The sequence below is a fragment of the Podarcis muralis genome, chromosome 4, assembly GCF_964188315.1.
Source record: "Podarcis muralis chromosome 4, rPodMur119.hap1.1, whole genome shotgun sequence".
NCBI lineage: Eukaryota > Metazoa > Chordata > Lepidosauria > Squamata > Lacertidae > Podarcis > Podarcis muralis.
This window is the reverse complement of record NC_135658.1, coordinates 1,484,811-1,511,594: the sequence shown is the minus strand read 5'-3', so window position 1 is coordinate 1,511,594 and position 26,784 is coordinate 1,484,811. Positions and strand designations below refer to the sequence as shown.

Here is a 26,784-nt window from a genome sequence, read left to right as displayed (position 1 = left end):
TTACAAGCACCCCTGCATTTATTCCTGCATCGCAAGGGGTTGGACTAGATGGCCCTGGGGGTCCCTTCCAGCTCCACAATTCCTTGATCCCAGGAAAGCCCGGCCAGGCAGCAGGGCAGCAGCTCAGAGCGGGAGACGGGAGGCGACGATCTGTCTGTGGGGCATCCCTCCCTTTGGTGGGGCTTCTCTTCCCTGGGGGAGCCCAGGAGAGCAGGTGGCCAGGTTCCTCCTCTCCCAGCAAGGGGCCTCCACCTGCTGCAGCTCCTCCCCACCTGCTCCTGGCCAAGGGGGAGGCTGCGGAAGCCGAGAGTCATTATCCGGATACTGTCCCCAGATGAAGCCACAGGGGAAGAGACCAGAAGGAGCTTTGAAGGCTGGAGGAGTGGGGGCTGCAGACTCCCTTGCTTCCTCACCAGCTGGGGTGGAGGAGAGGAGAAGTCCTCTGCTCAGTTGCAGCTGGAGACGTCAGAGGATAAACGAGGCCCTGCCCTGCTCCCTCCCCTCCCAGGCAGAAGCTCATCCATCCAGGAGAAGGAGGACCTGCCTGGTGAGTCAATGCTAGCCAGTCCTTCCTCACTGCTGTATCGCTTGGAGAACAAGGAATTTCATTTTGCCCTCTAAATTAAGCACTAAAACTGAACCAAGGAATGGAAGCTGATTGAACAGTTGAGGGTGGTGGGTCTGCTTAGCCTGGAGGAGACCAAGAGATGGCATGAGAGCCATCTTCAGGTATCTGAAGGGCTGCCATATGGAAGATGGAGCAAGCTTGCTTTCTTCTGCTCCGGATGGGAGGATCCAAATCAACGGATTAAAATGGCAATAAAGGAGATTCCGACTAAACTTTAGGAAGGGCAAGAGCTGTTTGACAGTGGAACAGACTGGTGGCCTCTCCTTCCTTGGAGGGTTTTAAGCAGAGGTTGGGTGGCCACAAGTCAGGGGTTCTGTAGCTGTGATTCCTACTTTGCAGGGGACTGGACTCAATGTCTCCACGGGATCCTTTCCATCTCTACAATTCTATGAAATCCAACTTGTGAATCGTCAGGCTGAGGACGGAACGGACTGAGGCTGCTCTTTCCATTCCTCCAACCTGCTCATTTCCTTCCATTCTGCCTTCCTCTCTCAGAAGCTACCCTCTTCCAGACTCCACCTTGGTGGGTTGAGATATCATGGAGACAACCAAGACACTCCAGGTTTCTGAACCCACCTCTGCCAACCAGAGTGCCTTCCACCCGGCTTCGTTCATCCTTCTTGGCATCCCGGGCCTGGAGGCGTACCACAGCTGGATTGCCCTCCTCTTCTGCCTGATGTACATCGTGGCCCTTCTGGGCAACTCTTGCCTGCTGTACATCATCGCCACCGAGCGCAGCCTCCACCAGCCCATGTACCTCTTCCTGGCCCTGCTGGCCCTGGCAGACCTGGCCTTGTCATCCTCCACTGTGCCCAAAACCCTGAGTGTCCTCCTCTCCCTCTCCAAGGAGATCTCCTTCCAGGCCTGCCTGGCCCAGATGTTCTTCACCCACCTCAGCTTCATCGCAGAGTCCACCATCCTGCTCGCCATGGCCTTTGACCGCTACGTTGCCATCTGCCAGCCACTGCACTACTCTGCCATCCTCACCCGCCCTGCCATCGTGAGGGTCGGGCTGGCCGCTCTCGCCAGGGGCTTCTGCGTGATGTTCCCCACGGTCTTCCTCCTCCAGAGGCTGCCGTACTGTGGGCACCGGGAGATGCCTCACTCTTACTGCGAACACATGGGCGTCGCTCGCATGGCCTGTGCAGACATCGGCGTCAACATCTGGTACGGCTTGGCGACCACCCTTTTGTCTCCCGGCCTGGACGTGGTCCTCATTGCCGTCTCCTACACTCTGATCCTCAGGGCGGTTTTCCGTCTCCCATCCAAGGACGCCCGCCTCAAGGCCATCGGGACGTGCGGCTCCCACCTGTGCGTCATTGTCTTGTTCTACACCCCTGCCTTCTTCTCTTTCTTTGCCCACCGCTTCAGCCACGGCACCATCCCTCAGCACCTTCTCATTCTCCTGGCCAACATCTACCAGCTCCTCCCTCCTGTCCTGAACCCCGTGGTCTATGCGGTCAAGACCAAATGCATCCGGGAGAGGCTGGCTCAGGCCCTCTGGAAAGCGGGGAAGGGGTGCTGAGCTTGGGGTGCTGAGCTTGGGGTCCCTGGAAGGGGGGGTATCTGTTTTGCTTGTTTGTTTTATTCATTCGTTGGAAGCATTGCAGGGAATGGACCAGGTGGAGTCTCTTCCAACTCTACAGTTGGGTGATTCTGTGATTCTGTGCCCTGTTCTGCCCTCTAAAATGAGGGAATGGGTTTTGCCTGGAAAATAACAGGAAAGTCTGACGCAGCAGCAGAAAAAAACAAACCCTAACAACTCAAAACTATTCTAGGCTGTATCAACAGACTTCTAGTGTCCAGATCAAGGGAAGTAATATTCCTGTTCTATTCTGCCTTGGTCAGACCACACCTGGAGCACGGTGTCCAGTTCTGGGTACCACAATTTAAGAAGGATCTTGACAAGCTGGAACATGTGCAGAGGAGGGTGACCACAATGATCAAGGGTCTGGAAACTAAGCCTTATGAAGAACGGTTGAAGGAGCTGGGTATGTTTAGTTTGGAAAAGAGGAAACTGAGAGGAGACACGATAGCCACCTTCAAATATCTGATGGGCTGCCACATGAAGATGAGGTGTTGGGCACTGTGTTCAGTTTAGAAGGTGTGCAGTGGAGGGCAACCAAGATGACTGAGGGTCTGGAAACCAAGTCTTATGAAGAACTGTGTTCAAGAAGCTGTGTATGTTTAGCCTGGAGGTGAGAGGATGCCCATTTTCTCAAGGGCTTTTGCATGGCACATGGAGCAAGTTTGTGTTCTCCTTGGAGGGCAGGACTTAAATTCATGACTTCAAGTTGCAAGAAATGAGATTCTGACACCAGGAAGAATTTCTGACGGTAAGAGCCATTTGACGGTTTAACAAATTCCCCTGGGAGGTTGTGGACTCTCCTTCCTTTGAAGTTTCTAAGCAGAGGTTGGAAGGTCATTTGTCTTGGGTGCTTTAGCTGAGATTCTTGCATTGCAGGGGGCTGGACTAGATGATCCTTGGCATCCCTTCCAACTCTAGAATCCAATGATTCTATGATTTCTTTCGCTGATTTCTCCCATCTCAGACTCTTACTGCTGAGTGTTGAGAGATGGGTATTGGGGGTGGTATCCTTGGAAATTCTGAATCAATGAATCCCCACATTTTGTCCTGCTGTAGATAAGCCCAAAGAGGAGGTCTGGGTATGGGGTAGTCCTTAGAGTGTCAGACTAGGCCCAGAATCCCCATTCTTGAGCACCCCTCATTTCTCTCAGCTCAACCTCGCTCACCAGGTTTTTGTGAGGCCAAAAGGGGAGGGGAGAGAAGATGCCTGCATGCCGCCCTGAGCAATTGGGAGGAAAATATCACTGTGAGAGATAGATAGATGATAGATAGATAGATAGATAGATAGATAGATAGATAGATAGATAGATAGAGATAGATAGATAGATGATAGATAGATAGATAGATAGATGATAGATAGATAGATAGATAGATAGATAGATGATAGATAGATAGATAGATGATAGATAGATGATAGATAGATGATAGATAGATAGATAGATAGATAGATAGATAGATAGATAGATAGATAGATAGATAGATAGATATAGATAGGCTTTATCTGAGCATTTGGGTCTGGCTCAAAGCAGTGCTTTTGGAAAGGGTGGGAAAGCATTTTGGTGAATGGGAAGAACTCAGAGACGGCTCTTTTGTCATGAATGTGTCTGTTGTAGGGGAATTAGAGATTAAAACACATGAGGATGCTTGGCCAGAGGAAGAAATGGCCTGACTCAGAAGAAGAAGAAGAGGAGGAGGAGGAGGAGGAGGAGGAGTAGTTTGGATTTGACATCCTGCTTTATCACTACCTGAAGGAGTCTCACAGTGGATAACATTCTCCTTTCCCTTCCTCCCCCACAACAAACCCTCTGTGAGGTGAGTGGGGCTGAGAGACTTCAGAGAAGTGTGACTAGCCCAAGGTCACCCAGCAGCTGCAGGTGGAGGAGCAGGGAGGTGAACCCGGTTCACCAGATTACGAGTCTACCGCTCTTAACTGCTACACCACACTGGCTCTCAGCTGACGAGAGCTTGGCATGCTGCTTCTACGGGCGACTCCCAGCACTTTCTGAAAATGCGGGAAGAGCCCATAGCCCGGGGGCAGCTGATGCTTGCTTGGTTATTTACTCCTGACATTTATAGTTCACTCTGTGGCCAAAAGGGGTCATGGAAACATAGAAGTCCCTATTTGCCCCAGATGGAGAGGTATGTCAGGGCAGCCTGCACTTTGATGCAACAGCCACGTGGCATCCATTAAGAGGGACCGCTGCCCAATCGACTGTTTCTGCCCACTCCCCAGCCTGGTGCCAACACCATTCCGCCTAAAGAGTTCGTGCAACACACAAGTTACAACAGCCGTCCTTGGACTGAGTCCCACATGCCTAGTTATTAGCAGAGCAGGTTGGGTTTGCAAGAGCCAAGAGATCCAGAAACTTAATCATAGAATCATAAGAGGTGGAAGGGACTGCCAGGGGTCATCTAGTCCAGCCCCCTGCAATGCAGGAATCTCAGCTAAAACATCCAGGACAGAGGGCCATCCAGCCTCTGTTTAAAAACCTCTGAGGAAGGAGAGTCCACAATTTTTCGAGGAAGACCATTCCACTGTCAAATGGCTCTTTGTGGCTGCTTATAATGTGAAGACCACCATAAACAGATTTGCCCTCTGTTGCAGGAACCCCCCCCCCCGCCAATCATTCAGTTTGTACAAACACCACACACACACACACACACACACACACACACACACACACACACACACTCACACGACATACGCAATGTTTCTGTTATAAATTCATAGTAAATCAACCGTACATCGGATTTACACCTGTCCACTTTTATTTTATGGGACGCGGGTGGCGCTGTGGGTAAAAGCCTCAGTGCCTAGGACTTGCCGATCGAAAGGTCGGCAGTTCGAATCCCCGCGGCGGGGTGCGCTCCCGTCGCTCAGTCCCAGCGCCTGCCAACCTAGCAGTTCGAAAGCACTCCCGGGTGCAAGTAGATAAATAGGGACCGCTTACCAGCGGGAAGGTAAACGGCGTTCCGTGTGCGGCTCTGGCTCACCAGATGCAGCTTGTCACGCTGGCCACGTGACCCGGAAGTGTCTCCGGACAGCGCTGGCTCCCGGCCTCTAGAGTGAGATGAGCGCACAACCCTAGAGTCTGTCAAGACTGGCCCGTACGGGCAGGGGTACCTTTACCTTACTTTTATTTTGCTCCATGAAGGAAGGACTATCAAAGGGGGACGGTTTGATACAGGATGGCCATAATCCCTTAAGCGTACCAGCACATACTCAGGAGCCCTACCCAGTTGGCATGACAACCTGGGTGGTCCCAGACAGAAGACCATCAATGTCACAAAGAACTTGCATATGGGAGTGGATTCAACACGGACTGGAACAAAGGACAATGATCAGATCTTCCCTCTGGGGGCAGGAAACTGCCAGCTCCCCTTTGTCCTCTGGAAATGACTCATGGGGAGGGGGAAAGGAGGAACCAGCCAGGTGACAAGACACTCAGGTTGCCTCCACAACTCCTCCCTCAACCTCTCCTTTTTGTGATGTGTCAATGATGTCATGATGTAGTTGTGATGTAGTTCTAGGGGTGTAGCTTGGGGGATTAGTAGCTAATAAAAGTTGGGGTCTTCTTTTGTTCTGGGCTTCCATTTTGTTTCACCTTGTGGCTGGTGGGAGTCCTGTCGCGACAGACTTCAATAAAGACCAAGCCTACTGGCTGCTGTTTTGCTCTGGTATTCCTGGCTGGTGTCCTTGTTTGTTTTGTCCAAGGGAGCCCTCGGATTTCTCTGTTAACACCTCCATACTTCCCACCAGGCATCAGCAGGGTTGAAACACAGTCAGCAGCAAAGCGAAAGGAAATCAGCCCTCAGTCTTGATGAGCAACATGTGGATATTTTCACCCCCTCCCATTGCAAGAATCTCCTGACTTGATGTTTTCAGAAAGGAGGGGCGGGGCTCTTCGCTTCTTCCACTCCTGCCTGACTCTGTGGGAGTCTGTGTGTTATCTCTGTATTGATTAGATGGCTGAGTGAGAGCTGTAACACTCATGCAGTCCAGTTACCTCTTTTAGTTTTTAGTTTGCAGTAGCTTTTAGAAAATAAAGACGTTATGCTTCACAACAATCTTCTGTGTTGTTCATGCTCTGCTGAATTTGATGCTCACAACTCACAGTTCTGGGTCCAGTGCACTTAGACCTGCTTTCCAGGGGTGGAAGGTCTCTGGAAGTGCTCTCCAGTCACCTAGCCCAGTTGGGGCAGAAGAAGTTATTGAGCCCAGTCATAGAATCATAGAATCATAGAGTTGGAAGAGACCACAAGGGCCATTGAGTCCAACCCCCTGCCAAGCAGGAAACACCATCAGAGCACTCCTGACATATGGTTGTCAAGCCTCTGCTTAAAGACCTCCAAAGAAGGAGACTCCACCACACTCCTTGGCAGCAAATTCCACTGTCGAACAGCTCTTACTGTCGTTGGCACCGGCTCAAAGGTGTACTGACACAACACACGATCTAGGCAGATTACCGTATTTTTCGCTCTATAAGACGCACCAGACCACAAGACGCACCTAGATTGGATTGGATTGGATTGATCTTTATTACGGCCATTGGCCCGTCACACGACAGTTTCCCATACCAAGATAATGTACTTGAACCTCCAAATTTAAAACCGTCAAAACTTACAAAAAACAGACAAGAACCAAAGCAGAACAAAAACAAAGACCAACATCATACATTACCATAAATTTGTAACATAAACATCACCCTCTGCTCATAAATTAATAGAAAACATCAGTGGTGATATCACCTAGTTACATCCTAAAACATAGATCATGGTTCAAAGGGATTTTCCGAGCCGCACAGGAGTCCGTTTCTCTTCTTTAGGGATAGGACGCTGATCAAGAATCTGGCAACCGTGAGTGATCTTAGGGGGTCATCATCATTTAATAGATATCTCAGTTTGGCTTCAGTCGTATCTGTTGGGAAACTGCCAGGGAGATATTGTCCATCATGGCCCCAAGCCGGCTGCTCGACGTCCATCGATCTCCCGTAGCCAGGCAGATCCAGCAGTTAGCGACACAAAGCCTCAGAAATAGATTGCCACATTCCAGGCTTGTGCACACTGTTCTTTATCAGCAGAAACCACAGCCAGAAAGCTTGCACCGCAGAAGAGAGCATAATTTACAGACTTTATTTAGCGTTGAACAGAACAAAGAGAAAACATGACCGTTCTGTGTCAGTGTCTCTGACCGACTGAAATCGAAAGGAAACAGCAAGCATAAACATCCTGTAACAGGAAATACGCAGACTCTGTGACTCACAAGCCTGCTCTCTCTTAAGGTGGAACGGAAATATCCTAACATCCTCCCCCTTTCCGTGTAACCTGTAGTACCTGTGGTTCACCCAATTGCAACCTCTGTGTGTAAACCTTTAGTTGTTCTTTGTTAACAACCTTAGACAACAGATCAGCAGGAATTTCATTTCCTGCCATGTAGGACACCCGAATCAGTCCCTTTTGAATACACTCTCTTGCACGATGTAGCTTAATCTGCAAGTACTTGGTTCTTTGCTTGCAACTCTCGGAGTTCAGCAAAGCCAAACATGATCTATTGTCTTGATACACTTGTATAGGACACTTCACAGAAACCCCGATGTCCTTAAACAGTTGCATCAACCATTCACAATCCATGAGTGAAAATGACAGAGCATTGAGTTCTGCTTCACAGGAACTTAGGCTCACTGTTGTTTGCTTCTTGCACAACCAGTCAAACAGGCAGTGGTTGTACATGTAGCATACTCCAGAAGTGCTTGTACCATCTGTGGTGTCACTTCCAAAACTTGCATCTGCAAAGATTTCAAGACCTCCAGTCTTCTGACTGGTGAACCTCAGCCTGTAGTGCATAGTCCCTTTCAAATAGCGGGCTATGCGCTTCAGAGCTTTCCAATCCTGAACCGTAGGATTGTTGGCATGTCTGCTAAGCAGATTACAGCTTACAGCTATGTCAGGTCTTGAACATCTGGCAATGAAATTCAGCTTGCCTAGAACGCATCTGTATAGCGTTGTGTCAGAAAACGCTTCAGCAGTACTGTCTACCTGGTAACCTGTCACCATCGGTGTGTCTGCTGGGTTTGCATCAACCAAATTCAACCTGGTTAATACATCAGCAATTTTCTGTGTTTGGTGTACCAGAAAATTACCTGCTTGGTCCTTCTCCACCTGCAGAGAAAGATAGTTGGATACCTCACCAAGATCCTTCATGTCAAAGTGCTCCTTCAGCTGAGCTAGGGTGCTTTGATAGAAAGCCTGACTCTTCCAAAACATCAGAAGATCATCAACACAACATAAACAATACAGTTTGTTTTGCCCCTCCTCCTTGACAAACACACATGGATCAGCTTTGCCCTGGTGAAAACCTAGAGAAAGCAATGTTTCAGTGAGTTTTGTGTTCCAACATCTAGCACTCTGCTTGAGACCATATAAGGATTTCCGCAGTTTACAGACCATTCCCTTCTGTATCTGCATCCCGTCAGGTGGAAGCATAAACAGCTCTTCGTTCAAAATCCCGTACAAAAAAGCTGTATTAATGTCATGATGAGAAACATGCAGTTTCTCCTCCGCAGCGATCTTGAGCATCAGCCGAATGCTCTCATATTTGACTGTGGGTGAGTAGGTCTCGTGGTAATCCTGTCCTGGTACCTGTGAAAAACCTCTGGCAACCAATCTGGCTTTGTGTCTGACAACCTTGCCATTCTGGTCTGTCTTGGCCTTGAAGACCCATTTGCTGCCAACCAGTCTCATTCCTGGGACTACCGGTACCAGCTCCCAAGTTTGGTTCCTGTTCAAGGAATCAACTTCAGCCTTCATGGCATTAAGCCAAGGCTCAGCATCTTTAGAGGTTAACTCCTGAACCTCTTTGAAGCTTGAAGGTTCCCACACCTTCTCTGAGCTACTAAGAACAGCAGTTGCAGTCTTAGCAAACTCATCAGCAAATCTCTTTGGAGGTCTGCCTTTGGTCGCCCTTTCAGACCTGCGAACCAGACGCAAGTCTTCTGGACTCATCTCCTCTTTCTTAGGAGAAAAATGACCAATGGTGAACAGTGGTTCTTCCAGTTCATTGTCAGACGCATCAGATGGTCTGACTGAGGCCTTTGCACTCTTGTAGTCTGCTGTGTCATCACTCTCACTGACATCAGCAGCAGCGCCGCCCAATGAACTGGAATCCGAACTCTGATCATCATCATCATCATCATCCTCATCATCATCATCCTCAGCAGCTTCCTCAGCTTTAGCTGCTTGCTTGACATCACCTTCATCCTCCTCTGGGTAACTCTGGAAAATTCCCACATTTTCCCCCCACTTAGGATTGTACTCAACACTCCTTGTGAACTTTATGGATTTAGAGTCAGTCATCCATACCCTGTATGCACCTTTTTCGTACCCCATGAACAAACCATGTGCCCCACGCTTCCCAAGCTTGTTGGTTTGTGGGGTGCGTACCCACATGTCAGAACCAAATATTCTCATGTGTTTGGTGTTGGGTTTCTTGCCAAACATCTTCTCATAGGGGGTACAACCAATGGGTGATGACAATCTGCGATTATAGGAGTAAACCAGATTCCCCAAAGCCTCCCCCCAAAACTTATCAGGGAGATTGGCATCATGCAACAAGGTTTTCATTCCTTGCAGCAATGTCTGATTTGCTCTCTCCGCAAGCCCATTCATCCATGGCGATCTGGGGGTTGACATGTCATGCTGGATTCCCTTCTCAGTCAGGAAAGCTTCAAACTGCTGAGAAGTGAATTCCCCGCCCCGATCGGTAAACAGACAGGAAATACGTTTACCGTGAGCATTCTCCAACCAAGCACAGAATGCCTTAAACTTCGGAAACGCTTGCAATTTCTGTTCGAGCAAAAACACATGAATGTACCTAGAAAAAGAATCAATTAGAACCATGAAGAACCTTGCTCCTCCTAAAGAGGGCGTAAGTGGCCCAACCAGGTCTGCGTGCACTAGCTGGTAGGGCTTGGAAACCTGCCTGCTAGACTCTTTGCCTTTTGGAGCAACCTTCACCTTGTTCTCTGCACAAGATACACACTTCATGTGAAATTTACAGGGTTTGATGTTCAAACCTTCAACCACCTCTGGCATCTTGGCCAGTGCCTTCCAAGAGAGGTGACCAAACCTTCGATGCGCTTCATGAATGCAACCTGCATGAAGAACTTTGTTAGTTTGTGCAACACAACAAGAATCAGCATTAGATACAACAGCAGTGTCCTCATAAGTTATATGGAACAAACCATCCATAAACTTTGCATGCAAATAGTCCTCTTTGCCTTTACTGATGACACAGACGCTCCTCTTGAAGGAAATCTGAAAACCACGTCCAGTAAGCTGCGGGACGCTCAACAAATTGCTTGCAGCTCCAGGAACATACAGTACATTACTGATGGTTGTATGCAAACTTGCAAGTTTCACAGTCCCTTCTCCTGCAATTTGCAACGTCCTTCCATCAGCCAGGTGGATCTCACCTTCCTGAGGCTTGAAGGAGATAAACAGGTGGCGATCTTTCGAAATATGGCGGCTGGCACCTGAATCGATAATAAACCTGCCTTTGGCTGTTGGAGCAGTCTTTACAGCAAGCAAACCCTTGTTTTCCACTGACTTGGGCTTTTGCAGCTTGCCCCCCTGCTGCTCCTGGCCAGCAGACGTGCCTTTAGCCTTTGGTGAAGCTGTGCCAGCAGACATAGCCTTGTCTTCCACTGGCGTGGGCTTTTGCAGCTTGCCCCCCTGCTTCTGGTCAGCAGACGTGCCTTTAGCCTTTGGTGAAGCAGTGCCAGCTAACAAAGCCTTGTTTTCCACTGGCGTGGGCTCTTCACCCCCCTTCTGCTTCGGGCCATCTGTAGGCATCTGTCTTTGTTTACCTTTGCCTTTCCGGCCTCTGCAAAGACGATGACCTTGGTTCCCATGAGAAACAGAGCTCTCAGCTGCCGTCTCCTTGGCTCCCCCTGGAGGCTGGAATGCTGCCAGGGATGACGTGACGGTCAGCTCCCCCTGCAGCTTGCAACCGGTGCCCTCAGCATCCCTGCATTCACTCGCATTCTGGGAAACAGCCAGGACCTCCGATGCAGTCAAACTCTGGGCTGGGACGACTGACTTGTGAGCTTTCATCAAAGCATACCACATTCCACGTGCAGTGGTGTTGCCAGCCAGCGTCTTAATTTCCTCAAGAGATACGGATAGGACTATTACGTCTATCGCCTTCGAATCATCGGCTTTCCATCTCTCTGTCAGAGGAACTGGGGGGGCCTCACTCACGGTATGCCACACCCTAAACTGACGCAGCAAACTCTCACACCATTTTGCCCAGGTTTCATAATTCTGCCCATTTAACTTTGGGCACTCAGTGGCCTCTGAAGCTTCAAAAGCGTGGAAAAACTCCATTCCAGCTTTTTACTTTAGCCGTGAGTCGTTTTTAACTGCAGAGACTCCTTATCTTGGCAGCCATTAATCACGATGCCTTTTGGCTCGGCTCCCAGGCCAATTAAGCCTTGCCGGAGTTCAAAGGCTCCGTCCGAGGTAAAACAGAAAAGCCTCCCTTTCTTTCGCTTTTCCCACTTCATACCTCTCAAACGCAGTCTGTTGCAGCTTTACTCTCCTGTAGGTGCTGTGAATCTGGGCCCGAAACCTTGTTGTTGGGAAACTGCCAGGGAGATATTGTCCATCATGGCCCCAAGCCGGCTGCTCGACGTCCATCGATCTCCCGTAGCCAGGCAGATCCAGCAGTTAGCGACACAAAGCCTCAGAAATAGATTGCCACATTCCAGGCTTGTGCACACTGTTCTTTATCAGCAGAAACCACAGCCAGAAAGCTTGCACCGCAGAAGAGAGCATAATTTACAGACTTTATTTAGCGTTGAACAGAACAAAGAGAAAACATGACCGTTCTGTGTCAGTGTCTCTGACCGACTGAAATCGAAAGGAAACAGCAAGCATAAACATCCTCAACAGGAAATACGCAGACTCTGTGACTCACAAGCCTGCTCTCTCTTAAGGTGGAACAGAAATATCCTAACAGTATCATCGGCAATTCCCTTTAGATATTGAGCAAGGAACTTGCTCCTGGCCGATGAGTGAAAAGCACAATCAAAGATTATGTGATGCAACGATTCCGGTGCCCCACAATTACAATCACATAAGAGCGATATCTGTCCATTGGAGAATCTATTTCTCAGCACGTTCGATGGGAAGGTGTTGAATCTTGCCTTTACAAAGGCATATCTATGAGCCGAAGAAGTTAAGGAATTCAAATAGTTTGGGAGCCTTAAGAGGGGTAATAAACCAAGGTTTAGAGGTGAGCAGGTACCATTGCCCAAGACCATTTTCTGCTGCAAGTCCATCTCTAGTTTACAGGTTACTGTTCTTTTAGCTGGAACTATGTCCTGCTCTAGTAATTTGGATGGGGAGATTCCCATTGCCGTAATTTTCAGCTGTAAATTTTTTACCCATGGGCTCTGGAAATCGTCTCTCCACCTACATTGTATCAAGTACAAGTTTGGGAGACAAGACGCACCTAGTTTTTGGAAGAGGAAAACAAGAAAATATTCCGAATCTCAGAAGCCAGAACAGCAAGAGGGATCGCTGTGCAGCGATCCCTCTTGCTGTTCTGGCTTCTGGGATAGCCACGCAGCCTGCATTCGCTCCATAAGACGCACACACATTTCCCCTTACTTTTTAGGAGGGAAAATGTGAGTCTTATAGAGCAAAAAATACGGTACTTTTTTGCCCGTCCTTAAGCTGTGTGAGCTCCCATTGCACGGTCCCAGCTCCTGCCAACCTAGCAGTTCGGAAGCACGCCAAAAAGTGCAAGTAGATAAACAGGTGTCTGGGAGCATGCTTGTCTTCTCCTGCTCTGTAGGGTAGGACTCGAACCCCTGGCTTCAAGTTCCAAAAAAGGAGATTCCGGCTAAACAACAGGGAAAACATTCTGACAGAGTTGTTTGACAGTGGAACAGACTCCCTCAGGAGGTTATGGACTCTCCCCCCTCGGAGGTTTTTAAGCAGAGGTTGGGTGGTCCTCTGCCATGCATGCTTTAGCTGAGATTCCTGCATTTCAAGGAGATGGACTAGAGGACCCTTGGGGTCCCTTCCAACTCCACAACTCTATGATTCTACATCCCAGCTTGATCACCGAGATAATCCAGAGGAGCACAGTAAATCGTCCCCCGTGGTGCAGATGACCCAAAATGGCCTCAACCAGAATTTGGGCATTTAGTGTCCCTGCTCCGATACGGTGGGAAATGTTTCCAGGAGAGATTCAGGAGGCAACCTCACTCCCCTTTAAAATTAAACTAAATGAATAAAACACTCTGAGACGCAGTGCCAAATCTCATTTAGTATTTTTTGCTGGCAATGTAAGTTATTTTTCAGTGGAAAACAGCTTTGTGTTTTTTTACATATTATATTTAGGACAGTTTACAAGTCAACATATGTAGCATAACCTTTATCATTTATACAGTGAGGAAAATAATATAAAATAATACCAATACCATAACGCAACAGTGCATGTTCTCTGGGAATTTATGATTCCAAAACATAATAAAAAATGACTATTATTCAATAGATGACGTTTGCTGATTATTTTTTCTTTCCTGTGATAGTAAGTTTTGATAATGTTACTACATTCCAGATTCTTTCAAACCAAAGACTGAAGTTGCTGTGCCTCTGAGAGAGCTATTTTTGCTGCAAACAGTACAGTATTAATTTATGAAATGCATAACAAACTAACAAAATATTCCAACAATTTTAAGGAAGAAAGAAGGAACGAGGGGGGTGGGGAGAGACCCAAACAAACTCTGTCATGTAAATTCATCATCTTTAGTTTGGGCTTTCTGGCTCCTCTTGAAGAATGAGAACGGTCAGGCTGAGCTGGGAGAAGCTCTTCATCTATCTCCCAGATGTCCTCTGACCCTAATGGCAGCCAGGGTGAGACCTTCAGAGGAATGTTTGGCAGAATCCTTCCACGGCCTTTCAAGAAAGACCCAAGCAGTAGACTTCTGTCATTTGTTCCCTGTGCCATATGAACACCCTTGAAATCGTCTCGAGTGGCTACCCGTTTGCATGGCTCCAGACCAGCCTGGGTCAACCTGCTGCAGCCCTCCATATCTTTTTGGACTATAGCCCCCATCATGCTGGCTGTGGCTGGTGGGAGTTGTAGTCAAAAACAGCTTCAGGGTACCAGGTGTGCAATGTCTGCTCTAGGCGGTTCTGCTAAATCTGGCACACAGACAGATCGGTCACTTGGTTCTGCTCCTAGCCACTGCTTTCCCGGGGACCAAATGAGCCCATTTCCTCCTGAGCAGCTTCCAAAGACTGTCCTGGATCTCCTTAGTCCTCATGCCATAAATGATGGGGTTGAGGATCCAGGGAAGAAACAGGTATATTGCGCTGAGCAGATTGTGGACATCCTGGCTGGCTGACTTAGCTAAGCGGAAGACAAGAGAGGAGACGAGGCTGCAAGAGTAGACTGTAAGGATGACCATGAGGTGGGTGCCACAGGTGTGGAAGGCCTTGTGTCGGGCGTGGCCAGAGCTCATCTGCATGGATACCTGGAGGATGCAGCCATAAGAACCCAGGAGGAAACAAAAGTCAAAGATGATGGTGATGGCTCTTGCTGCCAGGCCTACAATCTTGTTCCTGGAGATGTCACCACAGGACAACTTCATGAGGGCCATGTGCTCACAGGCAAAATGCCCAATGATGTTGGACCGGCAAAACCTCACCTGGGAGGCCAGGATTACCACTGGGCCCACTACAGCCAGACTCCGGGCAAGAGCGACCAGTGCCAATATCACCAGGAGCTTCTTCGTCATGATGTCTGTGTAGTGCAGAGGGTGACAAATGGCCACATACCTGTCCAAGGCCATCAGGAGGAGAACATTGCAGTCCAACATGAGGACAAAGTAGATGAAGAACATCTGGACCAGGCACTCCGTCAGGGAGATGTGGCTGACTCCGAGAAGGAAGCTGAGGAGCATTTTGGGAAGGATGATGGTGGAGCCACAGAGGTTGACTGCGAAGAGCAAAGCAATCAAGACGTACATGGGCGAATGGAGACTGTGATCTGTCCTCACAGTGTAGATCAGGATGGAGTTCCCTGCAACAATCATGAAGTAAAGACAGAAGAAAGGGATGGCGAGGAGATATCTGGACTCTTGGAGGCCTGGGAAGGGGAGCAAAAGGAATTCTGTGTAGGAGACGTTGGCTGTTCCCTTCTGATCCCCTCCAGCCATCTTGGCGATGATTGGAGATAACAATCCTTAGATCTGAAAAGAGGGAAGAGAGGAACATTTCACTCGTTATTTTACAATCCGTGGGTAGTATGGCAGCAGTGACCATTCCTGGACTGGGAGAGCTTCACCACAGTAGTTCAAACACTGGCAACTTTAAGACTGGATCAGTGCAACAGTTTCTATATGGAGCTCCCCTTGTGCTCAATTCAGAAGGTGCCGTTTGTGCAGAATGCTGCAGCACAAATGCTTACAGAGTGAGACCCTGTCACCTTTTAGCACCTCTGCTCAGAGATCTGCACTGGCTGCCAATTGGTTACAAGACCAAGTTCCAGGTGTTACTATCAGTACTTAAAGACCTTTCCAGTTTGGGACCTGTTTGCTTCTGGATTTGCCTTACCGTATAGGAATCTACTTAATACCTGTTCCGCAGCCCCCTTGTCTTTGGAATATTTTAAAAAGATCTGTCTTTTGTTAATCATTTTACTGCTTTTTTTGGTAACCTGCTTAGAGGTTTTATTACAGTCAAGCAGTTTGTTAGTGTTATGAAAGGAATAAGGGGGGGAAATATTTCATCCGTTAGGAGCACATGAAGTTGCTTGGTCCCTCTACCTCAATATTGCCCAGACTGACTTAGGGGGCGAACCGATATCCAGGACGGTACAAACCGCTGGCTGCACACGTGTTGCGCCGCTACGTACAATGCATGTGTGGTGTCACTATATAGGGCGCATGTGTGGCATTGCTACGTACAGCGCATGTGTATGACACCACGCATGTGTTGTACATAGAGGTTTGCCGCTGGTGCCACCAGAACACCATACAGACGGTGGCGGGATCCTCTGATCGTGGCTGCAGCCATATAGAAATAAGACTGCGGCATATAGAAATAAAAGACACTAGAAATAAAAGTCAAGATGGCACCACAATGAAAGGGAAGGGACGGTATCTTGCGGGTAAAAGGGATCATTCCCAAGCAGCAAAAAAAGGAGAGAGGTAGGCTTGAACTCAGGATCAGTCCCCATCTGTAAAAAGGGAGCAGCAGCCTGAGCCAGTTCCAGACAGTTGCGATTTTCAAGTGGGGTTTAATTAAATACTGGCAAATTCAGGTTGTGTAGTTAAAGGTGGTTCGGCTCTCTTGTGCAACAAACCCAGCTCCCCGCAAAATAACCAGACTTTTTGTGGTGAGGAGAGTGACAGGAACATGTCTTGGAGAATCATAGAATCATAGAGTTGGAAGAGACCACAAGGGCCATCGAGTCCAACCCCCTGCCAAGCAGGAAACACCATCAGAGCACTCCTGACATATGGTTGTCAAGCCTCTGCTTAAAGACCTGCAAAGAAGGAGACTCCACCACATTCCTTGGCAGCAAATTCCACTGTCGAACAGCTCTTACTGTCAGGAAGTTCTTCCTAATGTTTAGGTGGAATCTTCTTTCTTGTAGTTTGTATCCATTGCTCCGTGTCCGCTTCTCTGGAGCAGCAGAAAACAACCTTTCTCCCTCCTCTATGTGACATCCTTTTATATATTTGAACATGGCTATCATATCACCCCTTAACCTCCTCTTCTCCAGGCTAAACATGCCCAGCTCCCTTAGAGAGAGAGAGAGAGAGGCGGGCGGGAGGCGGGTAGCAATTGCTTGTAAGGACCAAAGATGCGATCTGTCTTTGCTAACACCAGTTCTGCTTATCACCAGATGCAGTTTGACACACGTATTTTCCTCCATCTTGTGTAGGCATACAGTACTACATTATATTGTTCTGCCCACCCAAACCTCCTCGAGCCGCAAGTGAGATTCTGGGGGTTCCAGGCACTCGCTCAGGGGTTGTGTTTCCTTTGGGGAACAAGCATAGCAGAACCTTGGGTGTCTTTTATGATATGTGGCTTATTCACACAAATATACAGCCTATACCTATATGGAGAAAGTGCAGAGCACTCACATTCCAAGAGCATCCTGTTCCTCCCATGGCTGCAGCCTCAGACGCCAAGAGACCCCCAAACATCATGTCTGACTCTCTCTGCAGCATGAAACTGCCAGCCTCATGCTCTGCTCCCTCCTGCCCACCCACCTTGCAAAAGTGACCCCCCCCCCCCCCGTTCACTTGCCTCCTTGCCCACTGCAGTCCTGTCTCTCGCTCCTGAAATTCTGGCCTTTTCTCTCTGCTATCTCTCCGCTCAAGGAGGGGCTAGAACATGTGACTCTTAATCTCAGGTTTGTGGCAATGAGTCCCAGGCTGGGCAAGACTTCTGCATTGCAGGGGATGGAATTAGATGGTCCTTGTGGTCAATTCTATGATTCCATTGAAGTGTGGACAAAATGGACTCTTAAAACACTTAAGAAGTCAACCCAGGAGGCAGATAGCCATTGACAGGAAGGAAGTGGTGCAACATCCCTAGGCAAGCTCGCTTCCCTCCCCTCTTTTACTCCACAACTTTCCTCCTTACATCTTCCTCCAGATTCTCCCCTAAATCCACATCAGATCAGCTCTTCTTGAAAGAGGGTGCCCAGAATAGAATGTGGGCTTCCCAGACTCTGTCCAGCTTTGAGCCTTGTAAGTCTTGCATAAGGCAACCTGGATAATGTTGCACCTAAAACAGCAGCCCGGCATCCTAGTTTGACTCAGCCACGTTCCTTACCTCGTCCTCTTCTGTTTCAGCATCTGCCTTTAGTGATAGATGCCACAGTTTTACCTACCTTGATGCGCTGAGAAGCATCCAAGGGCCCAGCAGGGTTCTGAAGGATGCTGTTGTGCCCAACAGGATTAAGTAAGCTCAGCTCTGTTCTCAGAGGAGTCACAGCCAAAGATGGTCCCGTCTTGGGAGCCATAATTGATGGATTCCATTTTTAGCCTCCAGTTGGGAATTGGCACAGCTCTATCACTCTTGGGCGGGAGATGATGGTCAGGTCATAGATCTGGCATCATGGACCATTTGTAGCTTGATCCAAATATGCCCGCCAGTCGTCCAGGCACTACAAATGAAGAAGACACACAAAATTCTACCTCATGCCCTCAGAGCCAAGTTATTCTCGAAGTGGGAATCTTCCTCATGTAGCCAAACCTGTTAGGAGTCATTCTGCAAAGAAACAGAAAAGATGATTGTAACTTTAAGAACTGTTTCTGTGAGTTCTGCGAGTGGTTTTCTAGGCTGATTAGGTACAGCTGGTGATGACTACAAAAGGAGGAGAAGTTGCAGTTTGAATTTGCCTGCAGAGAGAGAACACCTACATGCTTTGTGCTTGTTGTTTTTGTATAGCTGTAATAAAAACTTTGTTTGAGTGATTTTGATTTACACTGGTCTCATGGTCTCGTGGTTCTGTCATCTGCCACCAGAAGAAGGACCCCCTCTAACAGGTTATGGGCCCAGTTCTGAGTGGGCAGAGACAGAGCGTGGAAAAGAACCCAGAGACTGGAAGCGACTCAGCGTTTCTCAAGCAGCTGGCTGTGTGAAAGCGTCGGCAGTGAGTGTCTGTTTGAGACCTGGAGCCGAACAATTCTTGAATGAATCCCCTTAAAAACCTAACGGGATTATGATGAGGACTGGATGTCCTCACTGCCCACTGCAGAATATGCTGACCTCTCACTTCTTAGGCTGGACAGGTGGGTCTGAGACCCTCAAAATAAAATCTGAACAAAATTGGTGAAGCAGAGATGAGTTTATTGATTACAGAGACATCCTTGCAAGCACAGGTGTCCAAAAGTAGGCACACACAAACTTAGCAAAACACAAGCTACATGCAGTGCAAGTTCTTTCCCCTGTTTCCCCATTGGCTGGGCATGCGCAGGGTTTACAGCCTATCACAACTGCCTAATTAAAATACTAAAATCCCCGCCCCTGTTGACATCTGCCCTCACCCTGAGTTCCAGCGCCCACCCCTCATATTTACCACTGTCCTAATTTGGTCAACGCCTCTATGCCTTTGTCTGTTGACGTAAGCCATGCTCTAAATACCAGTTGTTCCAGTTACAAGTGTAAGTGAGTTCTATATCTTTTGAAGACAAGAGGACAGAGCCACATCCTTTTTATATAAAAAATATAATTTTTATTTATTTTCCATTTAATGTTATACATTCACACCGTCATTATCCACTATACTGCTCTCACTCTTTAGAGCCTATCGACTTCCTTCCCTCCCGCCTCATAGTTTTTGAAATTAACCTTTATAGCATTGCAATTTATACATTTTCCAATTCTAATTAGACTTATTACAGAATGTCTCAAGATTTTTTGTTGTTGTTGTTGTTTAGTCGTTTAGTCGTGTCCGACTCTTCGTGACCCCATGGACCAGAGCACGCCAGGCACCTCTGTCCTCCACTGCCTCCCGCAGTTTGGTCAAACTCATGCTGGTAACCTCAAAAACGCTATCCAACCATCTCGTCCTCTGTCACCCCCTTCTCCTTGTGCCCTCCATCTTTCCCAGCATCAGTGTCTTCTCCAGGGAGTCTTCTCTTCTCATGAGGTGGCCAAAGTACTGGAGCCTCAGCTTCAGGATCTGTCCTTCCAGTGAGCACTCAGGTCTGATTTCCTTCAGAATGGAGAGGTTTGATCTTCTTGCAGTCCATGGGACTCTCAAGAGTCTCCTCCAGCACCATAATTCAAAAGCATCAATTCTTCGGCGATCAGCCTTCTTTATGGTCCAGCTCTCACTTCCATACATCACTACTGGGAAGACCATGGCTTTAACTATACGGACCTTTGTTGGCAAGGTGACGTCTCTACTTCTCAAGATGCTGTCTAGGCCTGTCATTGCCCTTCTCCCAAGAAGCAGGCGTCTTTTAATTTCGTGGCTGCTGTCACCATCTGCAGTGATCATGGCGCCCAAGAAAGTAAAATCTCTCACTGCCTCCATTTCTTCCCCTTCTATTTGCCAGGAGGTGATGGGACCAGTGGCCATGATCTTCGTTTTTTTGATGTTGAGCTTCAGACCATATTTTGCGCTCTCCTCTTTCACCCGCATTAAAAGGTTCTTTAATTCCTCCTCACTTTCTGCCATCAAGGTTGTGTCATCTGCATATCTGAGGTTGTTGATATTTCTTCCGGCAATCTTAATTCCAGCTTGGGATTCATCCAGCCCAGCCTTTCGCATGGAAGAAAGTTTCTCATTACAAATCTTCTGACAACCCTACTAGTGGTGTTAATTGCTTACAAGGATCTTTCAAATATCGTATAAATTTACTCCAATCCTTTTGGAATACTTGATCATGCTGGTTTCGGATTTTTCCTGTCGGCTTTGCCAGTTCTGCAAAGTCCATCACCTTCATCTGCCACTCTTCTTTCATTGGTACTTCCTGCTGTTTCCATATTTGGTCCATCTCAAATCTGTACCCATATGACCTAATAGCACCTCTTGCCCAATACTTCCCTGGCCATCTTTCAGAAGAAGAGTGCTGGTGGCAGTGGCGGACGTGGGCCTTTCAAATTTCAGCATGGCCCTGTGTGATGCCAAAATTCTCTGCCCCCCACCTCTTGCCTTCCATTCTAATAGTTGTGGTGCCCCCTTTTGGCTTGGCATCCAGTGTGGGTGAACTGGTTGCTCTCTTCTAAATCTGCCTCCACTGGTGGTGACTGACTGGGAAAGAGATCTTGGGGTTGTGTGGCTGACAGCTCAGGGAATATGTTGGCTTGGCATGTGGCACATTTAACTCAGAGGCAAAGAAGCCAGAAATCACAGGATCTGGACAAGAGAGTGTTGCTGTGCCCCCCTCAGAGACCTGCTGCAACAACTTTGAAAGGCACTTTCGGGACAAAATTGTTCAGATTCAGGTGACATAGTCAGAGCAAATCCAGTGGGGGCATCCAGGGCAAAGTCTGAGCAACCTACATTGGATCAGTATTATCCTTATTATTTGGAAACACATTTCCTTCCCTTTTGAAAATAGTCTAAATAAAGAAGAAATGCAGTTTTTAATATTGGTAGCCCTTGCTCTCCATTCTTAAGGAAACCAGCCCTGAGTGCTCACTGGAAGGACAGATCGTGAAGCTGAGGCTCCAGTACTTTGGCCACATCGTGAGAAGAGAAGACTCCCTGGAAAAGACCCTGATGTTGGGAAAGATGGAGGGCACAAGGAGAAGGGGACGACAGAGGACGAGATGGTTGGACAGTGTTCTCGAAGCTACCAGCATGAGGGAGGCAGTGGAAGACAGAAGTGCCTGGCGTGCTTTGGTCCATGGGGTCACGAAGAGTCGGACACGACTAAACAACTAAACAGCAACAACAGTCCTTGCTTGGTGCTTTGAGATTTGGCAGCCAAAGAGCCACTTAATTGTCCCAGGTCCCAGTTGGGTTGGGAGATCCCTCAAGGTCTCTGAAAGATGCAGCATAAATACCTCACCGAGAGGCCGAAGCCAACATTTGCTTAGGAGGGGGCATTGCTGCCTTGGTAAGCTGAATGTGCAACCGTTCCTAAGGAGGCAGGAATTTGGGCTGTTGTGCCAAGTCAGTGTTCTACAGAGCAAGGCGTGCGGCAAGTTGTCCCCTTTGCAATGGTGCAATGAGCTGGAGTTGTTTCTGATTGTGGAATCGTCTATGCAGTTCTGAGTATGCTGTTGCCACTGCAAAATGCTACCCAACGCAGCTAACAAGGCTCGCCTTGCTCCTTGCTCTGGGTTCCCTGACATTTCTTTGGAAAATGCCGACTGTAATGCCCCGAGAAAGGTAAGTGCTAAAGGAAGCAGAGGCTATATTTCCTGACAGGAGGGGAAAGATTGGTGGCCGGGCTAGCAGGAGATAACTGTACCGTGTTGAAGATTTCTAGGAGAGGACAGAGAGGAGTGGAAGAAGATTTGGACGCTGGCGGAGAAGAAAGCATGGTGTATACAGCATGCCTGGATAGATCAGTTGGTTAGAGCGTGGTGCTGATAATGGCAAGGTTGCAGGTTCATTCCCCGTATAGCACAACTGCACATCCCTGCATTGCAGGCGTTTGGGCTCCTCAGGGTCCCTTCCAACTCTACAGTTCTATGACTCTATGATCATTTAGATCAGCCTTTCTCAGCCTTGGGACTCTTTCAACTCTACAATTTGTTGATTCTATGTAGCCACCCACCTGATTTGACATTTTTTACAATGCAGCTTACTGAACATACCAAAATATTCACTGAGAGGAGAAATACATTTAAATAAGCATTAAAATATGCATATAAATACATAGTTTGAGATGGAGTTTTGATATAAACATATACAGTGGTACCTCGCAAGACGAATGCCTCGCAAGACAAAAAAACCTCGCTAGACGAAAGGGTTTTTTGGTTTTTGAGCTGCTTCGCAAGACGATTTTCCCTATGGGCTTGCTTCGCAAGACAGAAACATCTTGCAAGTTTGTTTCCTTTTTCTTAACACCGTTAATACAGTTGCGACTTGACTTCGAGGAGCAACTCATAGAACGCGGTGTGGTAGCCTTTTTTGAGGTTTTTAAAGACTTTGGTGATTTTTGAAGCTTTTCAAAACTTTCCCGACACCGTGCTTCGCAAGACGAAAAACATCACAAGACGACAAAACTCACGGAACGAATTAATTTCGTCTTGCAAGGCACCACTGTATCAAACATATATAATTTGATATAAAATAAACAGATCTTTATTGTATTTATTACATTTATATCCCACCTTTGTGTTCCAAGGATCTCGAAGCGGCTTCCATGGTTCTTCCCCCCTCCCCCCATTTCATCCTCACAACAACCCTGTGAGGTAGGTCAGGCGAAGAGATGGAGCTTGACCCAAGTGAGCTTCATGACCGAGTGGGGATGAACGTGGAAGTGAAATGGAATCATGGGTAAAAACATGTGAAAGTGACAAAGATGGACTGAGATACTCAGGTCTGCCAATTCTAATCTGAAGATTTTCCTAGAGGAAGAGACTGTATGAAGCAGACTCCCAGGTGTTCTCCGAAAGAGCAGACTTGGGTGTACAAAACACCTGAGGGCTGATCGCTTACCCCAAGGTGGAGAGATCCAAAACCAGTGACCTTACCACAACTGCTTCGTTTATTCACTCAGGTAGTTCTTCTTTCTGCTTCTAACAGCCAACCACTCTAGAGAGGTGACTCCACCCTTCCCATGTAACTGAGGTCTGGCCAAGTTTGGCCCTTGGTGTATAGAACTTTCCAGGATCAGAAAAAGAAGGGATAACAACCGTTACGAGATCCACTCACATAACGGGACCTTCACTTCCCCTCTTCATAGAATTGTAGAGTTGGAAGGGACGCCAATCGTCATCTCGCCCAACCTCCTACAATGGAGAAATCTCAGCTAAAGTATCCATGACAAATGGCCACCCAACCTCTGCTTTAAAACCTTCAAGGAAAGAGAGTCCACCACCTTCAGAGGGAGACCCTTCCCCTGTTGAACAACTCTTAAACGCAGGAAGTTCTTCCTCATGTTTAGTTGGTATCTACTTTCTTGTAACTTGAATCCATTCTTTTGGGTCCTCCACTCTGGAGCTGGAGAAGACAAGTTTGCTCCATCTTCCATGTGACAGCTCTTTAGATATTTGAAGATGGCTTCTCTCCACACCCCCTAGAAATCTGCTCCACAGGGTCCCCCAACCCTCTGGAGCAGTTTTTGAAGGTCCACAGAAGGATGCGGTCGAGAGGAGAGGGAAGTAACATTGCACAACAGGAAGTCTGTTGCACCAAAGGAACAGCCACTTTGGACACAAGCCTATATCTTAATGCCTGGGATGCATAGATAACCTATCTGTAGGAACATTTTCTTAGACTCCCTAAAAATGCTATAGTACGACTGTGTAGGGTTCTGTTGCTAAGTATAACCATCTGAATGTTCATCCATCTTCATTTGTTTCCAGTCGCATGGGATGATGGTCCCTCCCGTGGTGCATTGGTAAGATGCCAGCCTTCTACAATGCCTGTGTCAGCCCGTCCACCTTCTCCCTCACGGGCATCCCTCAGCTGGAAGCTGCCCATGTCTGGATCTCCATCCCTTTCTGCTCCATGTACGTCATGGCCATGGTGGGCAACTGCACCATCCTCTTCATCATCCGGGCCGAGCCCAACCTCCACGAGCCCATGTACCTCTTCCTCTCCATGTTGGCCGTCATCGACTTGGTCCTCTCCTCTTCACCATGCCCAAGCTGCTCAGCATCTTCTGGTTGGGCAACAAGGACATTGCCTTCCACTCCTGCCTCCTCCAGATGTTTATCATCCACTCGTTTGCCACCATTGAATCTGGGATCTTCCTGGCGATGGCATTTGACCGCTACGTGGCCATATGCACCCCGTTGAGGCACGGGACTATCCTGACCCACTCGGTGGTGGCCAAGATCGGGTTGGCCGCTGCTCTGCGGGGCTTCCTATACATCGCTCCACTGCCTCTTCTTGCCCATCGATACACCTACTACCACACCAACATCATTGCACACTCCTACTGCGAGCACATGGCTGTGGTGATGCTCTCCTGTGAGGACATCTCCATCAGCAACATCTATGGTGTAACAATTGGCTTCCTGGTACTCATAATTGATTCTACGTTCATTGGGTTGTCCTATGTTCTCATCTTCCGGGCGGTAATGAGCTTGTCTACCACGGAGGCCCGACTTAAGGCCTTCAGCACTTGCACCTCACACATTTGTGCCATCTTGATCTTCTACATCCCCATCGTTGTCTCCTCCCTGATACATCGGTTTGGGCACAATGTGGCTCCTGCAGCTCAAATCCTCCTGGCCAACTTCTATCTCATCTTCCCTCCCGTCTTGAATCCCATTGTGTATGCCGTCCGGACAAAAGAGATCCGGAGGAGGCTGGCCAAGATGCTGTTGTGGTCCAGAGGTGGTCTTGAGTAAGCCTCACAGTTGCTGCTTATGTGAGGTTTATTCCCCTCTTTCTTTGGCTGAAACATGAATCAAACAGCATCAATCAGAAGGCCATGGGAATCACTCAATTAGCTCAATGCAGAGAGTCTTTTATCTAAATCACTTGCAGGTATAGATGGGCAAATTTGTTAACACTGGTTTCTCTGAGTTTGTCATCTTTTCAATGTAAAATTCAGCTCTCCACATCTGTTTGCAATATTTTCTAAAGTCCACAAACACATTTAGGAAGCCATATAATGTCAACCAGCCAAAGGCATGGCTAATAAGAAATGTTTTTGCCTGTTGCCTAAAGATATGCAATGAAGGCACCAGGTGAGAATTTGTCCTGTTCTTGTGTTGCCACCCACCAGATGTCTCACAGAGGAGGCACATGAAGAAGAGCCTCATATGGAGAAAGGCGGTCCTTGAGATATTGTGGTCCTGAGCCATTTAAGTCTCATTCAATGTTCATTGAGTATCTGCCATCACCAGGAGTGGCCCAAGCAATTTTGCTGCCCAACACAAAGGACAAGAAGATGCATTGCCTATTCTGTGCACAAAATTGGACCAGAGTAGTAGATGACTCTTACTTGACCACTGGAATGGGACAGTCCTTCACTGACCCCAAGAGTAACAGGCTAGCTTAGGGGCTGCCGGGAGACCACATGGCACACATTTGTAGCCACTTTCTGCCCCTCAGAATTTGTTGCCTGAGGCAACTGCTTCATGCTTGAGCCGGCCCTGGTCATTGTCTAAGCTCCCTGCAAACAAATCAGGCTAGATGCTCACTAAACAGGTTGCTGATTCCAAGGAATGAGGAATCAGCTTTGTTGCACTTGACCTCTGGTGAGCTGTTGAACAAAGCCTGTGCTTTTCTGTATCTGTTTGGGATCCAGAGAGCTGAAGGAGGCCTCTACTGCAACCTCCATCTGCCCACAGGCTTTGGTCATCTTCGGAGACCGCTACTGGGGAACACCTATCGCCTTCTGAGAAACATAAGCTCTCCTCTTCAGAATCCTGGGCCAGCAAGGCAACAGCATCTCTCAGCATTTCAAGGTTGATTCTTGAGATTGTTGAGGAGCAAAGAGGGGGTCCTGCTGGAGCTGAGAGCTCACTAACCATTGGAAGCATAGTTTAAGTGTAGCTTCTTAACTTTCTCTTTCTCTCTCTTATTTTTTCTCTCCCTTCCCTTCCCTTCCTTCTTTCCTTTGTTCCCCCCTTCTCTCTCTCTTTCTCTCTTTTGCATCTGGATTAATGTTTTAGTTCAGACCAAACAAAACAAAACAAAAAGAAAGACATTTGACAATAAAGTATAGTCAATCATAGGGGATGGAGCTTATTTAGTTAGTGAATAATATCACACCTGAGTCTTTTGAAGTGTTGTTTTATTATTTATTGTTATTATTATTTATTACATTTGTACACCTCCCTATACCTGCAGTTCCTCATAGCTTACTATTGTGTTTTGTGAGATACAGTGCTATTTTTCTATAAAAAGAGGGGCTGGAACTCAACATGAATGCTTCTCTTGTTC

At 47.8% G+C, this 26,784-nt stretch overlaps 3 protein-coding genes across 3 annotated transcripts in view; all 3 read left to right on the top strand.

Annotated features, from left to right (window-relative positions):
* The window catches only part of LOC114589664 (uncharacterized), a 999,511-nt gene that overhangs the window by 730,860 nt on the left and 241,867 nt on the right, over positions 1–26,784 (top strand). The gene's annotated exons all lie outside the window — the stretch shown is intronic.
* On the top strand, positions 1,094–2,177 carry LOC114595177 (olfactory receptor 52B2-like). Its single transcript, XM_028725519.2, has one exon. It carries the CDS (start codon positions 1,167–1,169, stop codon positions 2,151–2,153), a length of 987 nt encoding a protein of 328 aa, XP_028581352.2. The 5' UTR covers positions 1,094–1,166; the 3' UTR covers positions 2,154–2,177.
* LOC114595408 (olfactory receptor 52M1-like) lies at positions 24,289–26,240 on the top strand. The gene is given in 3 exon segments (XM_077926736.1): positions 24,289–24,517; positions 24,520–25,237; positions 26,147–26,240. Coding segments are annotated over 3 exon segments (1,041 nt in total).

Excerpts from the sequence above, each read along its gene's own strand:
- LOC114595177 (XM_028725519.2), top strand. The coding sequence starts at position 1,167 with ATGGAGACAACCAAGACACTCCAGGTTTCTGAACCCACCTCTGCCAAC.